The sequence below is a fragment of the Canis lupus genome, chromosome 9 (assembly GCF_003254725.2).
Source record: "Canis lupus dingo isolate Sandy chromosome 9, ASM325472v2, whole genome shotgun sequence".
In the NCBI taxonomy this organism is placed as follows: Eukaryota; Metazoa; Chordata; class Mammalia; order Carnivora; family Canidae; genus Canis; species Canis lupus.
Window position 1 is genome coordinate 37,490,582 of NC_064251.1, and position 23,669 is coordinate 37,514,250.

At 43.1% G+C, this 23,669-nt stretch overlaps 1 protein-coding gene across 3 annotated transcripts in view; it reads left to right on the plus strand.

Annotated features, from left to right (window-relative positions):
- The window catches only part of USP32 (ubiquitin specific peptidase 32), a 217,935-nt gene extending 206,180 nt beyond the window's left edge, over nucleotides 1-11,755 (plus strand). For all 3 annotated transcript variants that reach the window (XM_025440746.3, XM_025440747.3, XM_035720943.2), the window contains exons 30-34: nucleotides 3,892-4,083; nucleotides 6,055-6,343; nucleotides 7,986-8,410; nucleotides 8,896-8,988; nucleotides 9,475-11,755. In XM_025440746.3, coding sequence (XP_025296531.3) covers nucleotides 3,892-4,083; nucleotides 6,055-6,343; nucleotides 7,986-8,410; nucleotides 8,896-8,988; nucleotides 9,475-9,648 — 1,173 coding nt within the window. In that variant the 3' untranslated portion in view covers nucleotides 9,649-11,755. The remainder of the gene's footprint in view (nucleotides 1-3,891; nucleotides 4,084-6,054; nucleotides 6,344-7,985; nucleotides 8,411-8,895; nucleotides 8,989-9,474) is intronic.
- Nucleotides 11,756-23,669: the final 11,914 nt, after the last annotated feature.

The following is a 23,669-nucleotide window of genomic DNA, read 5'->3' on the forward strand; positions in this document are numbered from 1 at the left end:
GAAAAGAATACTCCATACCTAAGAAGGTTTGCCGAATAATCATTTGAAGGATAGTTTGGCTAAGTAGCAGATAGATAAAGATATGATGAATCTGATGGAGAAGTGAAAACAACAGAATCAAAGGATTGTTTTTTTAGTCACATGAAGAATTGTAGTAGCTTTTGCATTTACGTGGCTCTTGATGGAAATTTCCAGTGAACAATCTGAAAGGCTCCAGAGGACATCCTGCTTATAGAAAGAAGGGCCTACGTGACCTGTTCAATCTCACCCCATTTCCACTTTCAGTGATGCTCTTAGGGTTCCATGGAAACCAACTTGCTATTGAGATATCCTGCCTTGCTGGAAACTGGGACCACATGACTAATATCTTCCTACATAATTTCTCTTCCTACCTTTGGTTTCTGCATGTGATTAGGGAGTCACGTAGACAAAGGAGATAACTTGGTTCAAAATTGACATTATTTCCCATATATTTTATGTTTTTTTATCCCAGTGATTTACCTTCTAGGAATTTATTCTAGGGAAAAACTCTGTTTTGCTGACAAATATTTATCATAGCATTTTTTAGAATCGTAAAAAAATTTAAAACAACTTGTATGTGTCCCACATTAGAGGAATGGTTAAATAAAGCATAGTGTATTAATTGGGTAAAATATTATGCAGTCATTGAAAATAATGATTACCCAGTGTAGGAGGTGGTTTTTTGCTTTAAAGACTTTTTGTTTTTGTTTTTTTAAAGATTAACTTAGAGAGAGAGTGGGGAAGTGGTAAAGAGAGAGGGAGAAAGAGTCTCAAGCAGACTCCATGCCAAGTTCAGAGCCTGGTGTGGGGCTCAATCTCATGACCCTGAGATCACGACCTGAGCTGAAACCAAAAATCGGATGCTTAACTGACTACACTACCCAGAAGCCCCATTACCAGTTTTTTTACTGACATAACCATGTATGGGTTTTTTTAAAGCAAGGTATAAAATTTCATTTGCTGAAAAATCTTTGCAATATAAAAGAATACTATTTAGGAAAAGGACAGAAGAAAATCTGCCAATATTTTGACAATGTTTGTCTTTGTATGAAGAGTATAAAGGGGGAGGGGCACCTGGGTGGCTCATTCAATTAAGCATCTCCCTTTGGCTCAGGTCATGATCCCTGGGTCTTGGGATCAAGTCCTACATTAGGCTCCCCATGGGGAGCTTCTCCCTCTGCCTGTGACTCTGCCTCTCTCTCTCTCTCTGTCTCTCATGAATGAATAAATAAAATCTTAAAAAAAAAAAAAAGCCTCAATGGCTCATTTGGTTAAGCATCTGCCTTTGGCTCATGTCATGATCCCAGGGTTCTGGGATCAAGCCCCAAGTTGGACTCCCTGCTTGCACACTCTGTCTCAAACGAATAAATAAAATCTTAAAAAAAAAAAAATAGAGATTTCAAGCAGAAGAAGAAAGAGGGTATCAATGAGTTATTTAAACTATTTGAATAGTAGTAGAGAATCTGGGAATGGGTTCCAAGAGATAAAAAGGGGATCTTTGTCATTTAGGGAAATTTTATTGATAAATAAAAATTATTGTCAGTACTCAAATAGGTATTTTTATCAACCTTCCTCCTTGTCTCCATCTAGCTCTATAGCCTTTGTGTTCCATAAGAAATATAGTGAATAAAGATCAACATTCTTTACTAGCTTACTGCAGTTTGTGGTTGTCCATAAAGCATCCCTGATAGAGATAGTGGAGATGATATTTAATCAGCTATGAGAAAAGAATATTACCGTTTTTCTACTCTAATTCCAGCAACCATGATGCAACATATTTTCTTTTGAAGCATGTCAGTTTTCCTTTGGATGACCAGCTCAAAAGATGATGAAAGTTAGTATCAGAAAAGAAGTCAGTGACCTAAGGTCAAGCCAGATTTCTCGTTCAGGGGGAAAAAAAAAAAAAGATTTTTCTCTAAGTTCCTCTTCTTATAGATCTTTAGAAATGGCAGTGATGCAATGTTAAAACCGTTAAATGCATGGTCAGCCCTAGCATTTGACAGCCTGTGACTCAGCTATCATCTCATGTGGGGGAAAAGTCACACATGAAAACCTGTTGTAAACCAATGAATGTCCTGAGCCATGCCAATTTATAAGCTAGACAGCTCAGTGTTCCCATCAGAAGTTCAGGAAGGAAAACAGAAGGGAAGTTGCCTCAGGCAAAGAGAACAAATTCACCTCTGGACGGGGTGAGTAATAAGTTCAGTAATGGACTTGTGTGTGCATTGTTGGACTTGGTGTCCAGACCCCACCCTGGGATGAGACTTCCTGTGTGAAGTCTCATGGTGGCATTCATAGTCCTAATGCCGTGCCTCACCCACTATGGTTCTTGGTTGCTGTTAGGTGGCAACCAAGAATGAGAGGGGGAAGAATTCTTCCTTTCCTGTTGCAGTCTGGCTGCCTCCTCCTATCCTTCTTCCTGATCCCATACTACCTCCAACACACATACTTGCACACCTACCCCCTCTGCTCTCTTTCTCTTTCTCTAGGTTTTGCTCCAAAATCTAGCATGCTGATTAATAGAACCAGAGAGGTTTGGGCAGGTGTGAGGGGCCTTCTCAACAAAGTTGGGCATTTTTTGAGCCTGCTGTTGCTTTTATTGCCATCTCTTCCTTGTCATCTCAGTAAAAAGGCCCCGTGAAGCGGGAGACAGATGATACACATGGTATTCTGATAAGTCTCTTACATGGCATTAGCATGCAAATGAGTTTTTTCCTGTGGGGTTTCATGCTCTGGTATGTTGCCTTCTCGTGGACAGCTTTTCTGTACCCTTCCTTATTTAATACAGATCTGGCATCTGTGACCTAGTGATATTTCTCCTAGCCTCTATAAAACCTACAGCATACTAACAATGTTGTCCTTCTAGTTGAAAGTAAATGGCTGGGCATCCCAGGTGGCTCAGCGGTTTAGCACTGCCTTCAGCCCAGGGCCTGATCCTGGAGACCTGGGATGGAGTCCCACATCGGGCTCCCTGCAGGAAGTCTGCTTCTCCCTCTGCCTCTCTCTCTCTCATTCTCTGTGTGTCTCTCATGAGTAAATAAATAAAAATTTAAAAAAAATAATCTTTAAAAAAAAAAAAAAGAGTAAATGGCCTAACCTCGACACCCCTGGCTGGAGGGCAAGCTCACATGTAAGCTGTTATAGGATTTCAAACTCATTAAATAGAGGTGCAGTAGCCACTAGACACATGTGGCTATTGAACACTTTAATGTGCCTGATTCAAGTTAAGAAGTATTGTAGATTCCAAAGACTTAGTAAAAAGGAATCTAAAATATGTCATCAATAATTCTTATATTAAAAAATAATAATTTTTATATTGATCACATGTTGAAATAACTGTTTTGGATATATTGGACTAAATAAAATATATCATTATAATTCAAAAACAAATTTTTTTTTAATTCATTCATAGAATGAATGCCTGTGTCTCTGCCTCTCTCTCTCAGGCAGAGGGAGAAGCAGGCTCCATGCAGGGAGCCCGACGTGGGACTCAATCCTGGGTCTCCAGGATCATGCCCTGGGCTGCAGGCGGCGCTAAACCGCTGTGCCACCGGGGCTGCCCTAATTCAAAAATTTTAAAGTAAACAGGCAATTCCTTGTTTATGTCATTTTGAAGAATTCAGAAAATTTTCAAGAAAAGCTATTATGGTCATATAAATTTGATCCAGGATGTTAATGGTGTAATTTTGGAAGTAATGCGCAAATACTTCATTTGCTCCAAGACTCATTTGGGTTGTGTTTTCTTTTTCTTCATGTAGAATAAAATGAGAATGAGTCACCTAACGGATGATACATAGCCATGGGACCATTTTAAACTCACTCCCTCCCTTCCACCCCTTCTCTCATTCTTCTTGTTCCCTCCACCTCCAGGTTGTAGATGAGCATGAGAGTGTGGAACAGAGTCGGCGAGCACAAGCTGAGCCTATCAACCTGGACAGCTGTCTCCGTGCTTTCACCAGTGAGGAGGAGTTAGGGGAAAACGAGATGTACTACTGTTCCAAGTGTAAGACCCACTGCTTGGCAACCAAGAAGCTGGATCTTTGGAGGCTTCCCCCCATCCTGGTATGTTACAGCACTACCTCAGAGAGCAGGAGCCTAGCATAAAGGAAAGAAGTCACGAACAAAAAGGAGTTTTGTTACTTTTGAGAAAAGAAGACCCTTCCTGTGGCTGGCAGTGTTTAAAATGCTTTTGCTGTGCAAGGTTTTTGTGTTGCACACAGAGATTGTTCTGCATGTGTTATTATTGCCAGTTCCTGCTCTGAAGGAACATACAGGCCATAGGAGAAAGAAACCAAATAGACCATTAACTATAGTTCAGTGCAGTGTGAGAAGTGCATCCTGGTGAATTTGACCTTAAGAAGAAGGTGAAAGCACTTCTGGCTCTAGAGAGAGAAGCTTTAGGCTCGCCCTTTAGGCTCTTTAGAAGAGCACCTGAGCAGCCTGAGTCTCTAATCCCACTGTGCTTGGTCACATAGCCACAGCACAGGCACACAAGTACACTGGGGTTTATATGTTCTTTTACATGTGATTTGCTACTTCTGTCTTCTTCCTTCATAGAGTAAAAGACACTTCTGTTGCTTGTCAGGGGAGTTTGAAGTGCCAGATCTTCCTGTTCATTTAAGAAAGTTTTTTCCTTAAGGGTGGAAGTATTGTATCACATGTAACTGTGAGGCACTGGTATATTTTAACCAAACCTTGTATGTATTTTTTTCTTCATGTCATCTTCCTAGTACTCTGTGAGACTATAAACGTAGGTTTTCTTTCCTTGGACCAGAACAACTTCCCAGGAAAGGATACACAGGAAATTAATAACATTAATTAGCTAGCTCCAGGGATGAGAACTCTGGGGAGAGAGGAAATGGACAGGGCCAAGCTTGGGACAGGTAGGCAGGAAGGGGGAAAGCTTATTTTTAACTGAAGTTTAAATTAACATGAAATGAAAAAAAAAATTAACATGAAATGAAATGCATAGGGCAGCCTAGCGGTTTAGCGGTTTAGCGCCGCCTTCAGCCCAGGGCGTGGTCTTAGAGACCCGGGATTGAGTCCCACATCAGGTTCCCTGCATGGAGACTGCTTCTCCCTCTGCCTGTGTCTCTTCCTCATTCTCTCTCTCTCTCTCTCCCCCCCCTTTCTCTCTCTCTCTGTATCTCTCATGAATAAATAAATAAAATCTTTTCAAATAAATAAATAAATAAATAAATAAATCTTTAAAAAAAAGAAATGCATAGATTTTAAATGTCTAGTTTGATGAATTTTGATAAGTATATATACAGTTGTGTGGTAATCAGAACATACACAATAAAGGCATTTGTATAAAAACTATGTTTTTGATGTCTTTAAAGAATAGTGAAGAATAAATGTTATGGTGGGCTGCTGTAGATCCATATACCAGTATGCCCCTGTAACACAGTAAATTGTTAGCATTTAGGGTAGAGATAGCGACCCAAAGATCTGTGCCCACACTGGATTGTATAATAACACTGTGTAAGATTAGAGGAATCTGTTGCTCTTAAAAAAGGAAAGAGAAGCCACAACAGAAAGGGGAGATTCTTACACTCTTTAGGACAGTGAAACTCCCTGGTAACAACCAAAGATATGGTAGGAAACAAGAGGCCTCCTATTGGAGATTGGGTACGTTTCACCCATTTTCCTTCAGCATAGTCTTCTGTCTTCATGACAGAAGTATATTTGTGAGCGGATCTTCTATGATGTTGGAAAATGGTAAAGATCAGAGTGGGTTACAGGCCCAGGAAGCAGGAAGACACGCAAACATGGGTTCCTAGGATGTTGCAGAAATTTGGGAAGAATTTAGGATGTGTACAGACTATGAAATTAGGGAGATACTATGTTAGCCATATATTTAAAGGCCAGTGTCCCCACTGATAACTCTGTTACATAATAGATGCATTCTTTTTGAAAAAAAAAACATATATACTCTTGAACATTCACATGTATTGGACTTGGGGTTTTTTAATGTAATTTTGTATCTTCTGAACCCTTTAATGTAATTGTTTTCTACCTTTCCTTCTCCAGATTATTCACCTTAAACGATTTCAATTTGTAAATGGTCGATGGATAAAATCACAGAAAATTGTTAAATTTCCTCGTGAAAGTTTTGACCCTAGTGCTTTTTTAGTACCAAGAGACCCAGCCCTTTGTCAGCGTAAACCACTCACACCCCAGGGGGATGACCTCTCTGAGCCTAGAGTTCCATCAGGAGACATGAAGAAAGCGGATGCTCAGAATTCAACTGGAGAAGAGGATGTGCTCCTGAGCAAGAGCCCATCTTCACTCAGTGCAAACATCATCAATAGCCCTAAAGGTGAGGGAGCCTGGAGGGGCTCATGGGGCCCAGATGTCACCCGAGCTTTCTCGGGACCCCCATAGGTTGCATGTTTCCCTCAGTCTTCCATTCTGGAGCAACTGCTTGGTGAGGTAGAAGGAATCTGTCTGGGATCAGACCTATCTAGATTTGAGTCACCTGTGTGACTTTTAGCAGAAGACACAGCCTCCCTAAATCTATTTTCTCATTCATAAAAGTTCCCAGAGTCTGATGATTTGCTGGCTCAGCGGTTTAGCACCTGCCTTTGGCCCAGGATGCGATCCTGGAGTCCCGGGATCGGGTCCCGCGTCGGGCTCCGGGCATGGAGCCTGCTTCTCCCTCCTCCTGTGTCTCTGCCTCTCTCTCTCTCTCTCTCTCTCTCTCTCTCATTCTCTGTGTCTAAAATAAATACATACATACAGACATACATACATACTTTAAAAAAAAAGAGGGTGAAGCACCATATATGCCTGACACATAATGGTGATCATGAGTGATAGTTGTTATCCTTGTTCCCTTACAGCAGAGGTTCTAAAAGTGTAGTCTGGGAATCCCTAGAGAGTCTCTCAGAGACCCTTTCAGGGAGCCTGGAGGAGTAGAACTATTTTTATAAGAATGCTAAGAACAGTACTCACCTTTTCAACTTTCATTCTATCACAGATATGCAGTAGAGTCAGAGCCACCATGATATTTGAGGATATCGTTGGTGAAATATGTTCTTATGTATTGTATTTTTTAATTCCTCAGTTTTAATTTCTAATATGATTAATATTTATAGATATAACCCACATAAACAGAAGTTCTAGGGATCTTCAACAATTTTTGACAGTATAGGAGATGAAGGAGGCTATGACCAAAAAGTTTGAGACCCACTACCTTACCGGGTTGTTGTGAGAGAGAGAGATAGTAGAGAGAAAATTTCCTTTTTTTTTTTTTTTTTAAGATTTATTTATTTATTTATGATAGACATAGAGAGAGAGAGGCAGAGACACAGGAGGAGGGAGATGCAGGCTCCATGCCGGGAGCCCGACATGGGACTCAATCCCGGGACTCCAGGATCGCGCCCTGGGCCAAAGGCAGGTGCTAAACCGCTGAGCCACCCAGGGATCCCCGAGAGAGAATTTCCAATACGGTGCCTAGCAATAGTAATTGCTTAATAATTGGTGATCATATTTTTTAATGTAATTTGACAAGGGAGAATATGTATTTGTAATATGTCTTAGTCTAATTGTTTTGAACTGAATCTGACCTAATATCTTTCGGCTGTTTATTTTTATTTTATTTATTTTATTTTAAATACAGTATAGTTAATATATTAGTGTTATATTAGCCTCGGGTGTACATCTTTCTGCTGATTTTATTTTCTCTTTTCTCCTCTTCTTTTCTCTTTTCATCTTTCTACTGGTTTTAAGTCCCTACATGGTACATGTTTTCAGGATGTTGCTACCTGTGGGAGCGTGGCCTGAGGAAGACAAGAATGTAACTTATCAGCTCCATGATAGGAATAAAAAGCTGGTCAGAACACCCCTGTATTTACCTTTATGTGTACACTTGTGAAGTTGGCTTCAAAGTTAGCATTTAGTGGCTGGTTAAACTTGTGGCATTGGGATTTATGAATCTTTTCCTTTTCTCCCTTTCACAGGTTCACCTTCTTCATCAAGAAAAAGTGGAACCAGCTGTCCCTCCAGCAAAAATAGCAGCCCTAACAGTAGCCCTAGGACTTTGGGGAGGAGCAAAGGGAGGCTCCGGCTACCCCAGATCGGCAGCAAAAATAAACTGTCAAGTAGTAAGGAGAACTTGGATGCCAGCAAAGAGAATGGGGCTGGGCAAGTTTGTGAGCTGGCTGATGCCTTGAGCCGAGGGCACATGCTGGGGGGCAGCCAAACTGAGCTGGTCACCCCTCAGGACCACGAAGTAGCTCTGGCCAATGGATTTCTCTATGAGCATGAGGCATGTGGCAACGGCTACAGCAATGGTCAGCTTGAAAACCACAGTGAAGAAGACAGCACTGATGACCAAAGAGAAGATGTTCATGTTAAGCCTATTTATAATCTATATGCAATTTCGGTAAGTGGTTTGTTACATGGTTCTCAGAATGATCTGCCCTTCTCTGTGGTTTGTTCAGTCATCTTCATTCATTCATCAGTCATTTTTTCAGGGCCTGCTTATTTGCTAGCCATTGAGCTTGGTGATAGACAAAGTTAGCAGTAGAAATCTTGGCCTTCTAGGTAGAATCCAGGGTGCTCCCAGTGCAATTCAGGGGATAATCATGTAATCACTATCATTGGAGTCGTGGATTCAAGGCATCAGAGTTATGTACACCTAAGGAATTTTTGCTTTTTAAAAATAATTACAACTATAAAATGGTAAGATTTAGAGCTTTTAAATTTTGACTTCTCTTTTTGTTTTGTTTTTAGAAAAGGGTAGGTGGTTCCAAAACATTCTTTTTAATCACCTAAGTGATTGGTGTTTTCCTGATTAGGTCCTAGTACTGCACCCTGGCCATTCTGCTCTTAACGACTAACATACCTCTGCTTTCTTCTCTCTTACAGTGCCATTCAGGAATTCTGGGCGGGGGCCATTATGTCACTTATGCCAAAAACCCAAACAGCAAGTGGTACTGTTATAATGACAGCAGCTGTAAGGTAAATATCCCCAGTCTTTGCATAAAAGAAACAGAAATGTCAACAGATTAGGAGACATTTGTTGAAATAACGGACTTTGTCCCAAGTAGGAAATACTTATTTCTGTTAGAGTCAGTGTATAGGTGCCTTCAGTATTAAAGGGGCAAAAGTGATGTGCCAAGTAGAGAATGAAAACATGAACAGTGAGTAAAAAGAAGGTGTTAGTTAATGAGAAAAAAAGTTATCTTTTGAGCTATATTAGGATTTGAGCTATTTTTTTTTCTTTTGTCATTCTTTTGATTTTCTTGTGGTCAGAGTATCTTCCCCAAAACAAACAATGAAAATAATAGGGCTTACTTTAGGGCAGGTATCAAACTGCCAAAATATTAAGCTGATTGGAAGCAGTCTGGTTTAGTAATTAAAGAAGGTTGGTCTTCCCTTCCTTAGCAAGGATTAAGAGGCAGCATAGTGATGGCTTTTTATTAAAGGCTTTTCTTGCCCCTTCAGGAACTTCACCCTGATGAAATTGACACCGACTCTGCCTACATTCTTTTCTATGAGCAGCAGGGGATAGACTATGCACAATTTCTGCCAAAGATCGATGGCAAAAAGATGGCAGACACAAGCAGCATGGATGAAGACTTTGAGTCCGATTACAAAAAATACTGTGTGTTACAGTAAAGCTACCACTCTGGCTGCTAGACAGGTTGGTGGTGAGGGAGATGACTCCCTGTAGCTGACATTTGGCAGAAGCGTCGCTGAAAGGCAAGCTAAATGTAGTTATTTTATCCTGTGACCCTGAAGCACAAAATAAAAATCCTAATTAAAATAGCAGTTAACATAACAGTAGTAATACTTTGGTTTGGGAGGTGTCTCACACAAGCTCTCTGGTAGAGAACTTTCAGGCAGAGCCCACCATTAGCCTGTAAACAAAAGGGTTTTTTTGGCACCAGCCACCTGGGACCAAATAAGAACTAAATTGTGCTTGTCCAGATATAAACAAACATGTAGTGAGTGTAGAGTTTACCAATAATCATAACAAAATGCTAAGAATTTCCTTGGAGTCAAAGTCAAACAAAAAATTGTAGTGTTGTCTGGGGACGACATGATATGCTACCTCCTTTTTCCTGAAGTTTTATTCCATTATATTGACAAGATGGAGAAAGCAAGATCAGAAAGTGTGCAAAGGATTTTTAAGGCATGGACACACATTTTTCTATTTATTTTTTAAAACATTTTCCCCACTCTTTCTATGCCTTTCTTGCTTTTTGTTTCTGATGTTGTGTTTGTGTTTGAGACACAACCAGTCATTCATGGCAGAGGCGTATATAAATGGTCAGTTTGAAAGGGATAATATCTTAAGAGCTGTGTGCCTTCTACCCAAGGCCTTGGTTGGAGACCCTGTAGAGGGGGAGGAAAAAAAGCATCCTGAGAAATCCATCTAAAATAGTCCTCCAGATAGAGGCATCTTATTTTGAGGATACTTCAGGTGTCCTCAAAAGTGTATCCCCACCACTGCTGAAGCACGATTGGAGAGTCACCAATATTTGCACCATCGTCACATGCCCACATTGCACAAGAGCTGAGAGGGAAAGTGGCATCAAAGCTGGAGGTGTTTTACAACTGGTGGTTGTTTGTTCTTTGTTTCTTTGTTTTGCACTTTAAAAGAAGAGAGAATACATGCAAGTGAACTTTTTAAAACATGTTCATATTTGATGGCTGTAAGGGCTATAAATTAACTTGAATATGGGGTATTTTGCCCCATCACGTTAAATTCAAAAACAAAACACATCCCACACACTGGTAGTGTGTATTTTTAATTTAATTGGTGGGTTTAGGAAGTAAGCTTTTGTTTTGTTTGCATATCCCATCTTTTCTTTTGTGTGTGTGTTTGTCTTTTTTTTCTTTCTTTTAATAATTTCACAGTAGTGGCCATCAGAAGTTATGTTTCTTTGCTCACTTCATTTTTTTCCTCTGATAATTCAAAACTGGAACAAAAGTATAAATGTTATTTATTTCAGGCAGCATGTTTTTTCCCCTGTGTTGTTTTTAAATATATGTGAAGTAAATATTTCTCCCTTTTTTTCCAGTCTTTTTTTTTTTTTATCATCTGGACCCTGGAAGTGATTCTCATTAATTATTAGATTTTATTAACCTTCCTTCCTCACAGATAGTAGGTACCAATTTAGTTAAGCATTTGTGTTCTGATCTCTGCAGCCGATTATTAGCCGGTTCTTCTCGGAGCATTTGGAAAGATAGTTTTAAATGGCTACCTAAGTTGAAACCCTATTTAGAAAAAGGCTGTAATTACAAGTAGGAAGGAGTGGCCTAAAAGGTAAAATATGAGGAAGTCAGACAAAATGCAGGCTTTATAGTTTCATGATTTCAGTATATAAAAATCTGTCCATTTCTACATGGACAAGTCCCATGAAAAAGTGGAAGATTTTAAATAATTTCCTTACAGATGTTTTATTTAAGCAGGTAGCACAATCTACTAATGTTGTTTGATCTGTGTTTGTTATATTGGTTGTAATTAATTTTTTAATTCATGACTAGCAGAAAATTTATTAAATTAACTATTAACTACATTCACCTTGTAAATTACTGTATAAAACTTGTTGACAATGCACTGACTTTAGAAAGATGTTAATGTACATAAATAGAGTGTAAATAAAATAGTGTTGATGTACTGAAATATGAACTGTATAAAAAAGTATTGGTAATTGTATATGGAGTGTACCTGTTTATCTGTAACTATTATCCAAACAAATTAAATACTGTGGATGCATCTATGTGCTGTTTTTCCTCTATACAAGTAAACACCAAAAAAGTCAAAATTTTCAGCATTTCTGTGACCCTATTTAATTCTCTTACTTGAATACCTACCTGACTTATAGAGTGGATGCTCCATCTCCAAAAGAATGGAAACTGTTGAAGGTAGAACAAGATCCCTGCAGTGACCAGGTGAATTGATTTAAACTCTGTTCACATCCCTATTAGGAAATTGTTTGGAAGGCATTCGCATGGGAAGGAGGGGATGTGTATGAGAGCTGGTAGTGAACAGAGACTTGATGAAGGAGGTCTTAACAATAGTTTTCTTGCCTATTGATGAGGTCAAGAGGAAAACTTATCATTGAATAATGCCTTAAAACAATCCTGAATTTCTAGGGGGCGCTGAGAAACCAGGGATATCCCTGGGTTGTCTGGGAGGTCACTGAGGAAGCAGTTGGCAGTGGGTCCTTCACCCTCAGTCCCTATTTGTTTATCTTTAAAAATAGAATGCCTACCTCTTGGCCTTATCTTAAGTAAATGAAATATACAAAAGCCTGGCAGCAGTTCCTTGGTAAATGCTCAATGAATGTCGAATCCTACCCCCATGAGATTCAATCATGTTTTGCAAAGAGGTTTTTTTTACTCTTGCTATTTTAATGCTAAAAGAATTTAATAGCTCTTTGCTCAAATTCTTGAAAACAGGAACACATATTAAAAATGTATAGAATGAAACATGTTGAATCAGCATCGGTATTATTTTGTTTAAAAAAACATTCAGAAGTCATCAAAAATAAAGTACGGCTCCTAAAGTGCCAGTCTATGTCTCTGGCTTTCTAAAGGACAGTCTTGAAAAGAACCAGCCCATGGAGATGGGTAAGCATTTTGTTTCTCATTTCTGAGTGGCGCTTTAAATTAAGAGAGCTCTTTGGCCTCCCAGCCTCTCTACTACTTGGTGGCATTGCTCACTGTGGGCTCCTTTCATAATTGCAGACACAATTGAATTGAAGCAAATTGATGAATTGCTACATTTCCCCCAATTATTTTAAGGGTGGAATATAGGATTTTATTAGGCCAGAGCTAGAATGTGTAGCTTAGGGAACAGATATCCTAGTTTCCCTGATGATGTACCAGCAGATTTCTTAGTATTGACATCACAAAGTCAAAAGTGCACACACCCACCCCTACGATCAGACACTCATAGAAGACAGTACAAATAAAAAGAGGATGTCTTTAGGTTTGCCAAACTTCCTGAACAATGAGAAGCAAAATAGTAAATAAGAATGCAAGAATTGCAAACTCAGAGGCCTATAGGGACCAAGTTTGGGAACAGAGTGTAAGAGTTGCAGGTTTACCCTTTCACGAAGATGGCGCGCCGAAGGCGAAGAAGGAAACCCCTGCCCCTCCCAAAGCCGAAGCCAAAGCAAAGGCTTTGAAAGCTAAGAAAGGTGCTGAAAGGCATGCACAGTCACAAAAAAAAGAAGATTCACATGTCACCTACATTCCGACAACCCAAGACCCTGCGTCTCTGAAGGCAGCCCAAATATCCTCGAAACAGCGCCCCCAGGAGAAACAAGCTTGATCACTATGCCATCATCAAGTTCCCCTTAACTACTGAGTCAGCCATGAAGAAAATAGAAGACAACACACTTGTGTTCATTGTGGATGTCAAGGCCAATAAGCACCAGATCAAACAGGCTGTGAAGAAGCTCTATGACATTGATGTGGCCAAGGTCAACACCTTGATCAGGCCTGATGGAGAGAAGAAAGCATATGTTCGACTGGCTCCTGACTATGATGCTTTGGATGTTGCCAACAAAATTGGGATCATCTAAACTGAGTCCAGCCGGCTATAAATCTAAATATAAATTTTTTCACCATTTAAAAAAAAAAAACAAAAAAAACAGGTATAGCCCCGGATGAGAATGGGGAGTGATGGGGATTTTGGTGGGTTCTAGGACACACATCCATCTAAGGCTCCCTTTGATTGTTGCCATGCAGGAATGTGGCCCCCTGTGTTACCATATCGTTTTTTTACCCATAAAGAGAAACCAGAAATCCAGATATTAATACAAAATACCCAAGTTAGAAATGTCAAAAATTAACTTTTAAAAAGTTTTTAAACATTGTTCAAAAGCCTATCTGCGGGCAGCCCGGGTGGCACAGTGGTTTAGCGCCGCCTTCAGCCCTGGGCTTGATCCTGGAGACCCAGGATCGAGTCCCACGTCGGGCTCCCTGCATGGAGCCTGCTTCTCCCTCTGCCTGTGTCTCTGCCTCTCTCTCTCTGTCTCTCTCACGAAAAAATAAATAAAATCTTAAAAAAAAAAAAAAAGCCTATCTGCAAGCCAGATTCAGGCTACCAGTATATGCGCTTTGGTAAGTAGAAAGGTTATGGACTTAGAGTGTATTAAATCAAAAGGTTGTAGTTCAGCTATTACAACCACTATTCACTAAAAATGCTCAGATTTCTTGTGACCAATGAGAATACCATTTTATCTCAAAAGGTTATTATAAGTAGATAATATATGTAAATAGGCACAGAATCTGACACCTATTAAGTGCCCAAATAACAATATTCTTTTCTCATTTAGGGAAACAGAACACAGGTATAAGACAACAGTAATGTTACAAGTTCATTACCAATCCAGAAGTATATAGCTTAACAACCTGTAAGCATGTTTTAGGTACAGAGCTGTGTTAGGCTCTCTAGGGCAGCAGTTCCCAGCCTGGCAATTCACCAGTATCATCAAAATCAACTAGGAGTTTGTTAAAAGTGCTGATTCGAGGGTCCCACCCATCATTGTCATATTAAACCTGTGCTCTGTACTCTACACTCAGATTTATGAGATCTTCTCCCATACAGGCCAAGAATCTGCATTTTAATAAGTTCCTCAGGGGAGAATGTTTTACAGCCAGTTCTCACTGGTCTTCAGGTTGGTCATTTATGGAAACCACTGCTCTAGTGAATGAGTCATTATTCCATCTAATTAGGGAATGATGATATGCATATGCACACATGCAAGGAGAAGTGGTAGTAATTAACCAAAGCTCCCTAGGTATAATTGTCTTTGATGAAGTGCTGACTGAAGGCACTAGACAGTAGGCCGTTGACAAAGTACTTAAGGAAAACCAAATGGGAAAGGGAAGTGAGCTGTGCCATAAAGCAAGATCAGGACTTTATCAGAAGGGTGCAAAACAGTCTGGCAGTCTAAGAGAGGCAAGGGAGCAGAGATGTGTAGACCGTTTGGATCGAGCTCAACGTGTGTGAGGAGCGTGATAGAAGATAAGCAGAAACCACTTCGTGAAGGCCCTTGAAGGTCAGGCCCGTATAATGAATATTTAACATTGCCAAGTATTTTGGTATGGATGAGTGGTTGACATAAGTGCACACTACACTTAGACCATTTTATTGTAAACAAGTTTTTGTTTGCTATAACTTAACTTTTCTCCTTTATTAATTTTTTTTTTTTTTTTTTTTTTTTTATGATAGTCACAGAGAGAGAGAGAGAGAGAGGCAGAGACACAGGCAGAGGGAGAAGCAGGCTCCATGCACCGGGAGCCCGATGTGGGATTCGATCCCGGGTCTCCAGGATCGCGCCCTGGGCCAAAGGCAGGCGCCAAACCGCTGTGCCACCCAGGGATCCCAACTTTCCTCCTTTAAATACACACAATCCCCTTTTGCTAAAATTAAAATGTCTATTGATAATGAACTTTAAACTTCAAGCCCAAGAGGAATGCAGAAGGGTGCTGAGCTTAAAGTGCTCCAATATAGTCAAGGTAAGTGAAGGAAAAAGAATCAGGCAGGAGGTGGGAGAACAACCAGAAGGAAGAAGGCAGGCAGAGAGAGGACTGAGTGTGGCTGAGAGACCGGAGGAGAGGAGGCCTAGAAAGAAGGTGAAGTGGTGGGGGCATCCAAAATTTTCAGGGGCCACAGGGGCAGGCTTCTTTAATTCTCTGTAGCAGGAACCTCTGCTACTGATGGCTAAACCCTGATGCTCACTAGATTGTAGGCCGAGTAGAGGGAAGGGGACTTCCAAATTAGTGATCAGCAGAGAGCCTTCCAGAGTGAATGCATCAGGCAATGCGGATGGACATCAGAGACTGCCTATAGCCTCAAGTTCAGGGCAGTCATCCTAGCAGATGGATTAGATATCTAGTCTGTAGTGTTTTTTCTGCTCCTTGAAGAATGGTATGACCTTGAGCAGGCCACTTGTCTCCTTGGCACCTCAGTTCCCTTTGTGAATAATGAAGTGGTTGTGTTAAGTCACTGGTATTCAGTTTTAGCTTGAAACAACATTGGGACTGGACCCTTCGAACTACATTTTATCTGAAGGACTGGTGGCTAAAGCAGATGAAGCTGGAGTTGCTCAGGTTGAAGTGAGGGCAGGAGGTGGGGTGCTGCTTGAACAACCTGTGACGGCTCTAATGTGAGGGATCAGATGCACAGTAAAGCACCGTTGACATCTGAGCATATAGAAAGTCGTCATGTGGTGCCTGAGGACTTCCCAGAGAATTGTCCCAAGCCACAGGAGAGATTCTCACTCGGTCTTCTGGAAATCACTGTGGCCTCAGGGTGGACTTTTCTGAAGCCATTTTGTTATTAGGGCATCTGGGCAGGGAAAGACAGCCAACAATGAGAGTGAAGGGCCGCCTCCCTCCCTGCAAAGACCGCAGGGAGCACCTGGAGCACCTGGGGCTGGGCATCTACAGGAAGCCAGCCCCAGAGCCTATGACCTTCCATTGTGCCAGCTGGAGAAATTTACAGCTGCCACTCCTTGTTTGCAGAGTTCCCTGTGGCTTGGAACTGTAAATATCCTCTCGCTTTGGGACAGTTGGAGTAGGGATTATTGCTCATACAACAAATGTTAATTGAACACCTACCGTGTGGCATAAAGGAAGATAGTCCTGCCCTTGGAACCAGAAGGACAGTTGGGAGGGACACTTAGACATGTAGTGGACATCTATTTACCAGATCCCGGGCTATGCACATCTCATTCCTTATTCAGTGCTCACCATGGCTCTGAGGGAGGCATTATCATCCCTTCTTACGGATGAGGAAACTAAGACTCAATAAAATTAAGTTTCTTGTCCAAAGTGTCAAACAGGTGGAATGTTTCTGAGCTGGATTCAAACCCAAGTTAATCTGTTTCTATACCATCTCACTTCTGCCTAAACTGGAGTCTATAATCTCCCACTTAGCAACCTTTGGCAAGATGGTCAAGCAACTTTGAGCCCCCGTGGCCTTCTTCCCCGCCTCCCACCACTAGATTACTGACTTACTACAAAAATGTACAGCTTAGAACAGCTAGATGCATAGGGCAATGTATGCAGAAAAGGGTGTGGAGCTATCGTGTCCTCTCCAGGCACACCACTCTCCTCACATCTCCGCATGCACACCAACCCAACTCTCCAGGATCCCCCCTCCCAGTGGGCTTCTTTGACAAGGGTTGATGACAAGGGATGAGGGTCACCATGACCCCAACTACCTTATATTGTTGTGATAAGCACTGAAGAAGAAAGTGAATGTGAGGAGGTGCCTGGGTGGCTCAATCGGTTAGGCGTCTGCCTTCGGCTTGGGTCACGCCACGATCTTGGGGTCCTGGTATTGGGCCCCACATCAGGTCCTGGTATTGGGCCCCACATCACCACCCACATCTACTCGGTGGTGAATCTGCTTTTCCCTCTCCCTCGTCCTCTCTCTCTCCCTCTGTGATCTCTGCTTCTCACTCTTTCTCAAATAAACAAAATCTTAAAAAAAAAAAAAAAAAAAAGTTGGGGCAGCCCCAGTGACTTGGTTTAGTGCTGCCTTCAGCCCAGGGCATGATCCTGGAGACCCAGGATTGAGGGATTGAGGGATTGAGTCCCACATCGGGCTCCCTGCATGGAGCCTGCTTCTCCCTCGGCCTGTGTCTCTGCCTCTCTCTCTCTCTCTCTCTCTCTTTGTGTCTCTCGTGAATAAATTTTAAAAATCTTTAAAACAAAAAAAAAGTGAATGTGATAGAGTGCCTGGCAAATTCAGAAGAGCACTCGACTCTTGATCTCGGGATTGTGAGTTCAAGCCCCATACTGGATGTAGAGATTACTTAAGTAAATAAACTTTGGGGGAAAAAAAAAAGTGAATGTGAAACCCTTTTACAACTGATAACACTTATGCAAATGTGAAGTATTATTGTTACATAAGGAGGGGAAGTAGATGTCCTGAAAACAGCCTCCTCCCCTTGTTCCTGGAAGATTAAAAAAATGCTTGGGAGCAAACAGCCATGAAGTGACTCTTGTCTGAGACTGACATCCTAGGTTTGTTCTCTCCACTTCTGATGGCCCGGGAACTTTAGGAGCTGGACAGAGGGAGGAAGGAGGGTGTAGGAGGGGAAGTGGGACTAGGGAGGGAGAAAGAAAGGACTCTGGGTCAGGTCAAGGCCTGTGGCTCCCAACTGGACTTTGAAGTGTCCGAAAATATCTTATCAGGGATGTGATGGCTCCAGAGGCAGGATAGGAAAGACAAGGATTGCATGAGCTGTTCCTTGGGAAGACAGCCACCAGCCATAGCAGCCATGGGATTCTTGTGCTCCCCACTGGCCCCCTGCCAGACCGGGCTACCTGATGATGCTTAACCCCCTGAGGACAATGCCTCCTCCCCTAAGCTGAGGCCTTTTCCTTCCTGGCCTTTTCCCGGGAAGGGAGGGAGAACAATTGAGCCAAACCGTTTCTACCCAGGTGTTTGCACCCGTAAGCCTAGGCGCTAAACCAAATACCACATGCTTATGCGGCTACCATGGCAGGCCCATCACACAGCAGGCAGACTCCTCAACTGCCTTCCATTCAGTCCTGGCTGTGCTGAGCCCCAAAGAGGCAGCCCATGGTCTCCCCGCCCCCTTCGGGTTTAGAGCCCAACTTTGATTTTCTGTCCTCTTCAATGATAATAGAAATGCTAGATCTCAATCCAAAACTGAGGTAGGTATGTATTATCCCCCACTTTCCAGGAGTTGGAGTTATGCCACTTTACTTTTTCAGAACACCTACATTATTGGTACCTGTTTTCAATAACCAGAGAAAATCCAAAGAGGATTTTCACTTTTATGAAAAAAAGCTACTACTGTACTACCGTAGGTCATTTGTGAAGGCTAAGTAGTGTAACATGAACTTTCAGAAGGTGAGGAGTACTCTTCACTTTACACCACTTTAGTTAAAGAAGTTTTCACAGGAATTATCTGCTTTTGGTTTTGTGTTTTTTGTTGTTTGTTTTTAGAGAGGAGGGAGAGGCAGAAGAGGGGAGAGAGAACCCAAGCCGACTCCCCACTGAGCGCAGAGCTAGAGCTGAAATGCAGGGCTGTCTCCTGACTCTGAGATCATGACCTGAGCTAAAACCAAGAGTCAGGGCAGCCAGGGTGCCTCAGCGGTTTAGCACTGCCTTCAGCCCAAGGCCTGATCCTAGAGACCTGGGATCAAGTCCCATGTGGGGTTCCCAGCATGGAGCCTGCTTCTTCCTCTGCCTGTGTCTCTGCCTCTTTCTCTGTGTCTCTCTTGAATAAATAAATGAAATCTTTAAAAAAATAAAAATAAAAAAATAAAACCAAGAGTCAGATGCTTACCCAACTGAGCCACGCAGGTGCCCCAGGAAGGTTCTACTTTTGGATAGCGAGGGAAACCTGTCTCTGTCAAAAAAAAATAGTGAGGAAGAGAGAAATGGAAAAAGAGCAGAGGAAGGAAGAGAGGGCTGAGGGTGGCAGCATGAGCACAGCGCCTGGCAGAGGCTTGGATCAAACATGACCTCTGTTACCTGTTTGCATTGATGTTTGTTGCGGAAACCCTCTTCTCACCTAGAGCACAGGCTCACTCCCTGAATGTGAATTATCACCAGACCACACAGCAGCGTTTCATGAATCAGCTTGCGTGTCCATTGTGCTGGCCTGGCCACGGCAGCCCCAAGCTCTGGGAATGGCCCACTCAATGTGATGACACAGGTTTCACTACCTCTTCCTCTTACCCCACAAAGTCCCACTCTCCCTGTACATATTGAAGGCAGCCCCTGAAGGCATCTCAAATATGTCCTCCACTAATCCTTTCAGCTATCATGTGTCCCCTGAGCAGGAATATCCCATCTCTGATCCCTTCATGCAATCCCACCACTGCCTCCCCCAAATGTCCGTTCACAAAGTGGACACCAGGGTCAGAGTTGTTCACTGGGCCTTAATGCCACTGTCCCCAAATCAGAGCTGCCTGCCCCCCACAAGCAGTGTTTAGTGTTTAGATGAGATCGCTCTACCATCTTAGGCCACGTCCATTACTTTTATGACCTGTTGAATGACAAGGATTCAACCAAGTAAGTTCTCAAGATCTCATTGGCTTTATTAATTGATTGATTCATGAATCAGGCAGATCCTATCTAGTAAGTGGAGGAGAGCTCCATTGAGCTGCAGGAAAGAAAAGGTTTCAAAGGCAGAAAGAGAATAGAAAAAAGGAAATTATTAGCAAAGAATGCATTGTTTTAGGCAAGGTCACCCTTCTAAGGGGAACGGAAAGGGTCTATCAGTACATTTCCTAGTGCAGACCAGGAAATTCCAGGCTGACTGGTTAAAGGTTACAGTCCTGGGAGAGCTGAAACTACAGTTAGGTTAGGTATGCTGACATTGGAGTTTTAACATAAGTGACTCCATATTGGGCCTGAAGTTTTCTTTCTAACAGACCCCAGTGTGAATCCCAAAGGCCGACTAATAAATGAACTCCAGGTCCCTCCTACCCTATGACTCTTTACTTGAGCCCAGCATGTCATACCCAATCCCTTTCCCTTAAGAAGTGTCTCCTACATACTCCAAGCAGCTCCTGATGTAGCTGTTAACTCCGTGACTGCGCACAAACCCACAACTTACACTAGAGAGAAGCCCCAATTTAACCCACAGCCCTCTGGAGACTGGGGCCACTCCAGGCCCACAGAATGGAGGAGCCCAATCACCTCGGACCAAGGATTAGGAAACAGATTCCCTGAGGAGGACGCATGAGGTTGTGGAACAGTGAAAGCCCAGGATCAAGTATCTCCTACGCCCAGGCCCTACATGTGGAAACAGCTGTTCAAACTGTAACAAAACCAGGTTGATTGTGTCAGTCACAGAAGGAAAGTCGGCATAAATAGAGCTTAGAAAACCTGGCTTATCTCTCAGGATTGCCCCGTGGGCAAGGTAAATATTTAGTTCTAGCCCTGGAATGATGCCTGCTAATTCAGTGTTTTGCTATCATTTTTTTAAATTCATTCATCCTGCAAACATCTGCTGCCTGCCCCCCTCTGCGTGGTCAGCCAAGGCGTGGCACTTCCATACTCTGATGGCTCAGAGGCAATCCTCCAGTCTTCCTTCAAGGGGGTCTTGGTTGGGGAGGAGGGCTTCACAGAGCAGTCACTTTTAAGCTGAGTTTTGGCTGGTGCATAAAGCTCATGAGACGAACACAGGGAGGGAGGGGCAGGGGAGAGTGTTCTAGAACTAGGGAACAGCGTGTCTCCTGCTGGCTAGGTGACTTCTAAATGCAAGCTTCCCTGGAAGTGCTTCCAGGTCGGCAGCACTTAGTTCAAGCGGAGCAGCACAGACTGCAGGGGTTGTGGGTCTGCTAGCCGCTCCGCTCACCGGGGGCAGGGGCAGTCCCTTTATCTAAGCCTCGGTTTCCTTCAGAATGATGGCAGAGCACAGCGATGATCCAAGGGTGGGCTTGAGTACCAGACTGTATGGATCCAAGTCCCACTACCGCTATACCACTCGCCAGTCATGGGTCCCTAGCATTTCATTCCCTCCTGTGAAAATGGGGAAAATAGAAATCCACATTTCAGAAACTTGTTTTAAGGATTAAGTGAGCTATAAAGCATGTTGCATAGTTTTGCCTGAATAAATACTAGCTGCTATTAGTGTGGTGTTATTTATGTAGAGTGCAGGACTAGCAATGCCTGTCCCAGGGTTCTTCCAGTCCAGGACTGATTGAAAGCCTACTATGTGCTCTAGGCTATCTGGGCACCAATGCACCACAGCCCTGCAGGTTGGCTTCCCCAGGAAGCTACAGAGTTCAGTGCACAAGATGTTTATTAAGAAGAGTCTCTAGGACCAACACTTGTAAAGAGAGTAAAGCAGGGTTAGGCTGAGACGAGGAAGAGATGGAAACGTCCCACAGGCCCAGTGGTCACCTTGCCTGGCCCCACCAAGAGCCTGAAAGCTGGAATGATCCCTTGGAGTCATCCCAAACTGGGCTAACTCTACCCGCACACTGATCACAGTCATTGGCTGCTGCAGAAAGAAGCGTGATCTCCAATGAAGGGCTTCCTTCCCCTGGAGCGGCCAATGGCTGAAGGCATCAGCACTCCATGGGCATTCACAGCTGGAGCAGGCCTTCCTCGGGCTCTGAGCTGGGCAGGACAGTGTCCGCCACAAGGAATAAATGGAACAGATGAAAATCACTGCTGTCCCTGGGCAGCCCCCGTGGCGCAGCGGTTTAGCGCCGCCTGCAGCCTGAGGTGTGATCCTGGAGACCTAGGATCAAGTCCCACGTCGGGCTCCCTGCATGGAGCCTGCTTCTCCCTCTGCCTGTGTCTCTGCCTCTCTCTCTCTCTCTCTCTCTCTCTCTCTCTCTCTCTCTGTCTCTATGAATAAGTAAATAAAATCTTAAAAAAAAAAAAAAAAAAGAAAGAAAATCACTGCTGTCCCAAAGAGGCTATGCCAGTGGGAGCTTTTGTTCTAGATTACTGTCAAGATTCAGCGAAGTAGTGCGTGTGGATAATGACAGCCAGAGGTAGTGAAACAGATCAGGGTGCTTACAAGGTGAAAGGAATCGAAATAAAGGTGTCAGTTGGACTGAGGGAACCCAAGTGCCTGCTGGTGTCGGGGTCCTGCTCTTCCTGTACTCCAGGCTATGAAGGGAATGAACACTCCAACTCCCACAGGGTTCTGCACCTCTTGAGTCTCCTGGGTTTATAAATAAAACCCTGGCACCAGGCCCCTTCTGACCCCACCTGGAGGCTGCAGCCAGATACTCCCTGAGCCCGCCCTCCCGCAAGAGGCGGCTGGCCTGATGAGTGGGAGCTGAGCTGCAGGAAGGGGCCTTAACGCTGCAGCTCAGGGAGGCAGGAGTCAAGCAGAGACCCAAGGAGGAGGAATGAGATTGCTGATGTAGGAAAGGTGTTAGGGTTCAAAGCCAACGACGGCCAAGAAAGAATTCTTGAGACGTCTTTGGTGCAACAAGGTGGCCTTATTAAGGCACGGGGACAGGACCTGTGGGCAGAAAGAGCTGCACTGGAGTTGTGAGGGGTGGTGCTTATACACTTGCAAGTTGGGAGGCGGTTAGGGACAGAACAAACCTCCAAGATATTCTGGAAGCTTTCTAGGACCCTGAGCGAGCTAGCTATTGTTGGGGAAAGGTCATTTAAAGGTCAGTAAACTCAGTCATGAGCTTCCTTCAGATATATATTAGTGGGCCTATGTTTGGAGGATGATTCCTAACATATATTTTGGGGTAGGGGGTTAGAGATAAAGGGAATTTCCAAAGGAATTTCTGTATGTTTAAAGTAGACTCACCAGATCCTAAAGGGTCGGGCTAAGATGGCTTTTTGCCCTTAGCAAAGTGTCAACATCCAAGGCAGTTGAGTCCCTAGAGGAATGTCACTCTGCCTGTTTCAAGTATTTGTCAGTGGGCTGTGAGTAGTAAGGACATTTAAGAATTTTTCTTCTGCCTTTTTTTCTGCAATTTCCTTGGAACTGACCTCTCCCAAGTCTTTGGAAAACTGTGGGGAGGAAGTCCACTGGCAGAAAGGCCTGCTCCAAAGTGTACCCAGTTGCCCTTCCAACAGGGAACCCGATACTAGGCAGGGGGAAATCCCCTCAACCAGTGTGCTGTCAGTTCCTGGAAGGTGTGGCCAGCAGGAGAGAGAGGGAGATGGACAAGGAGGAACTGGTGGCTGGCTCAGT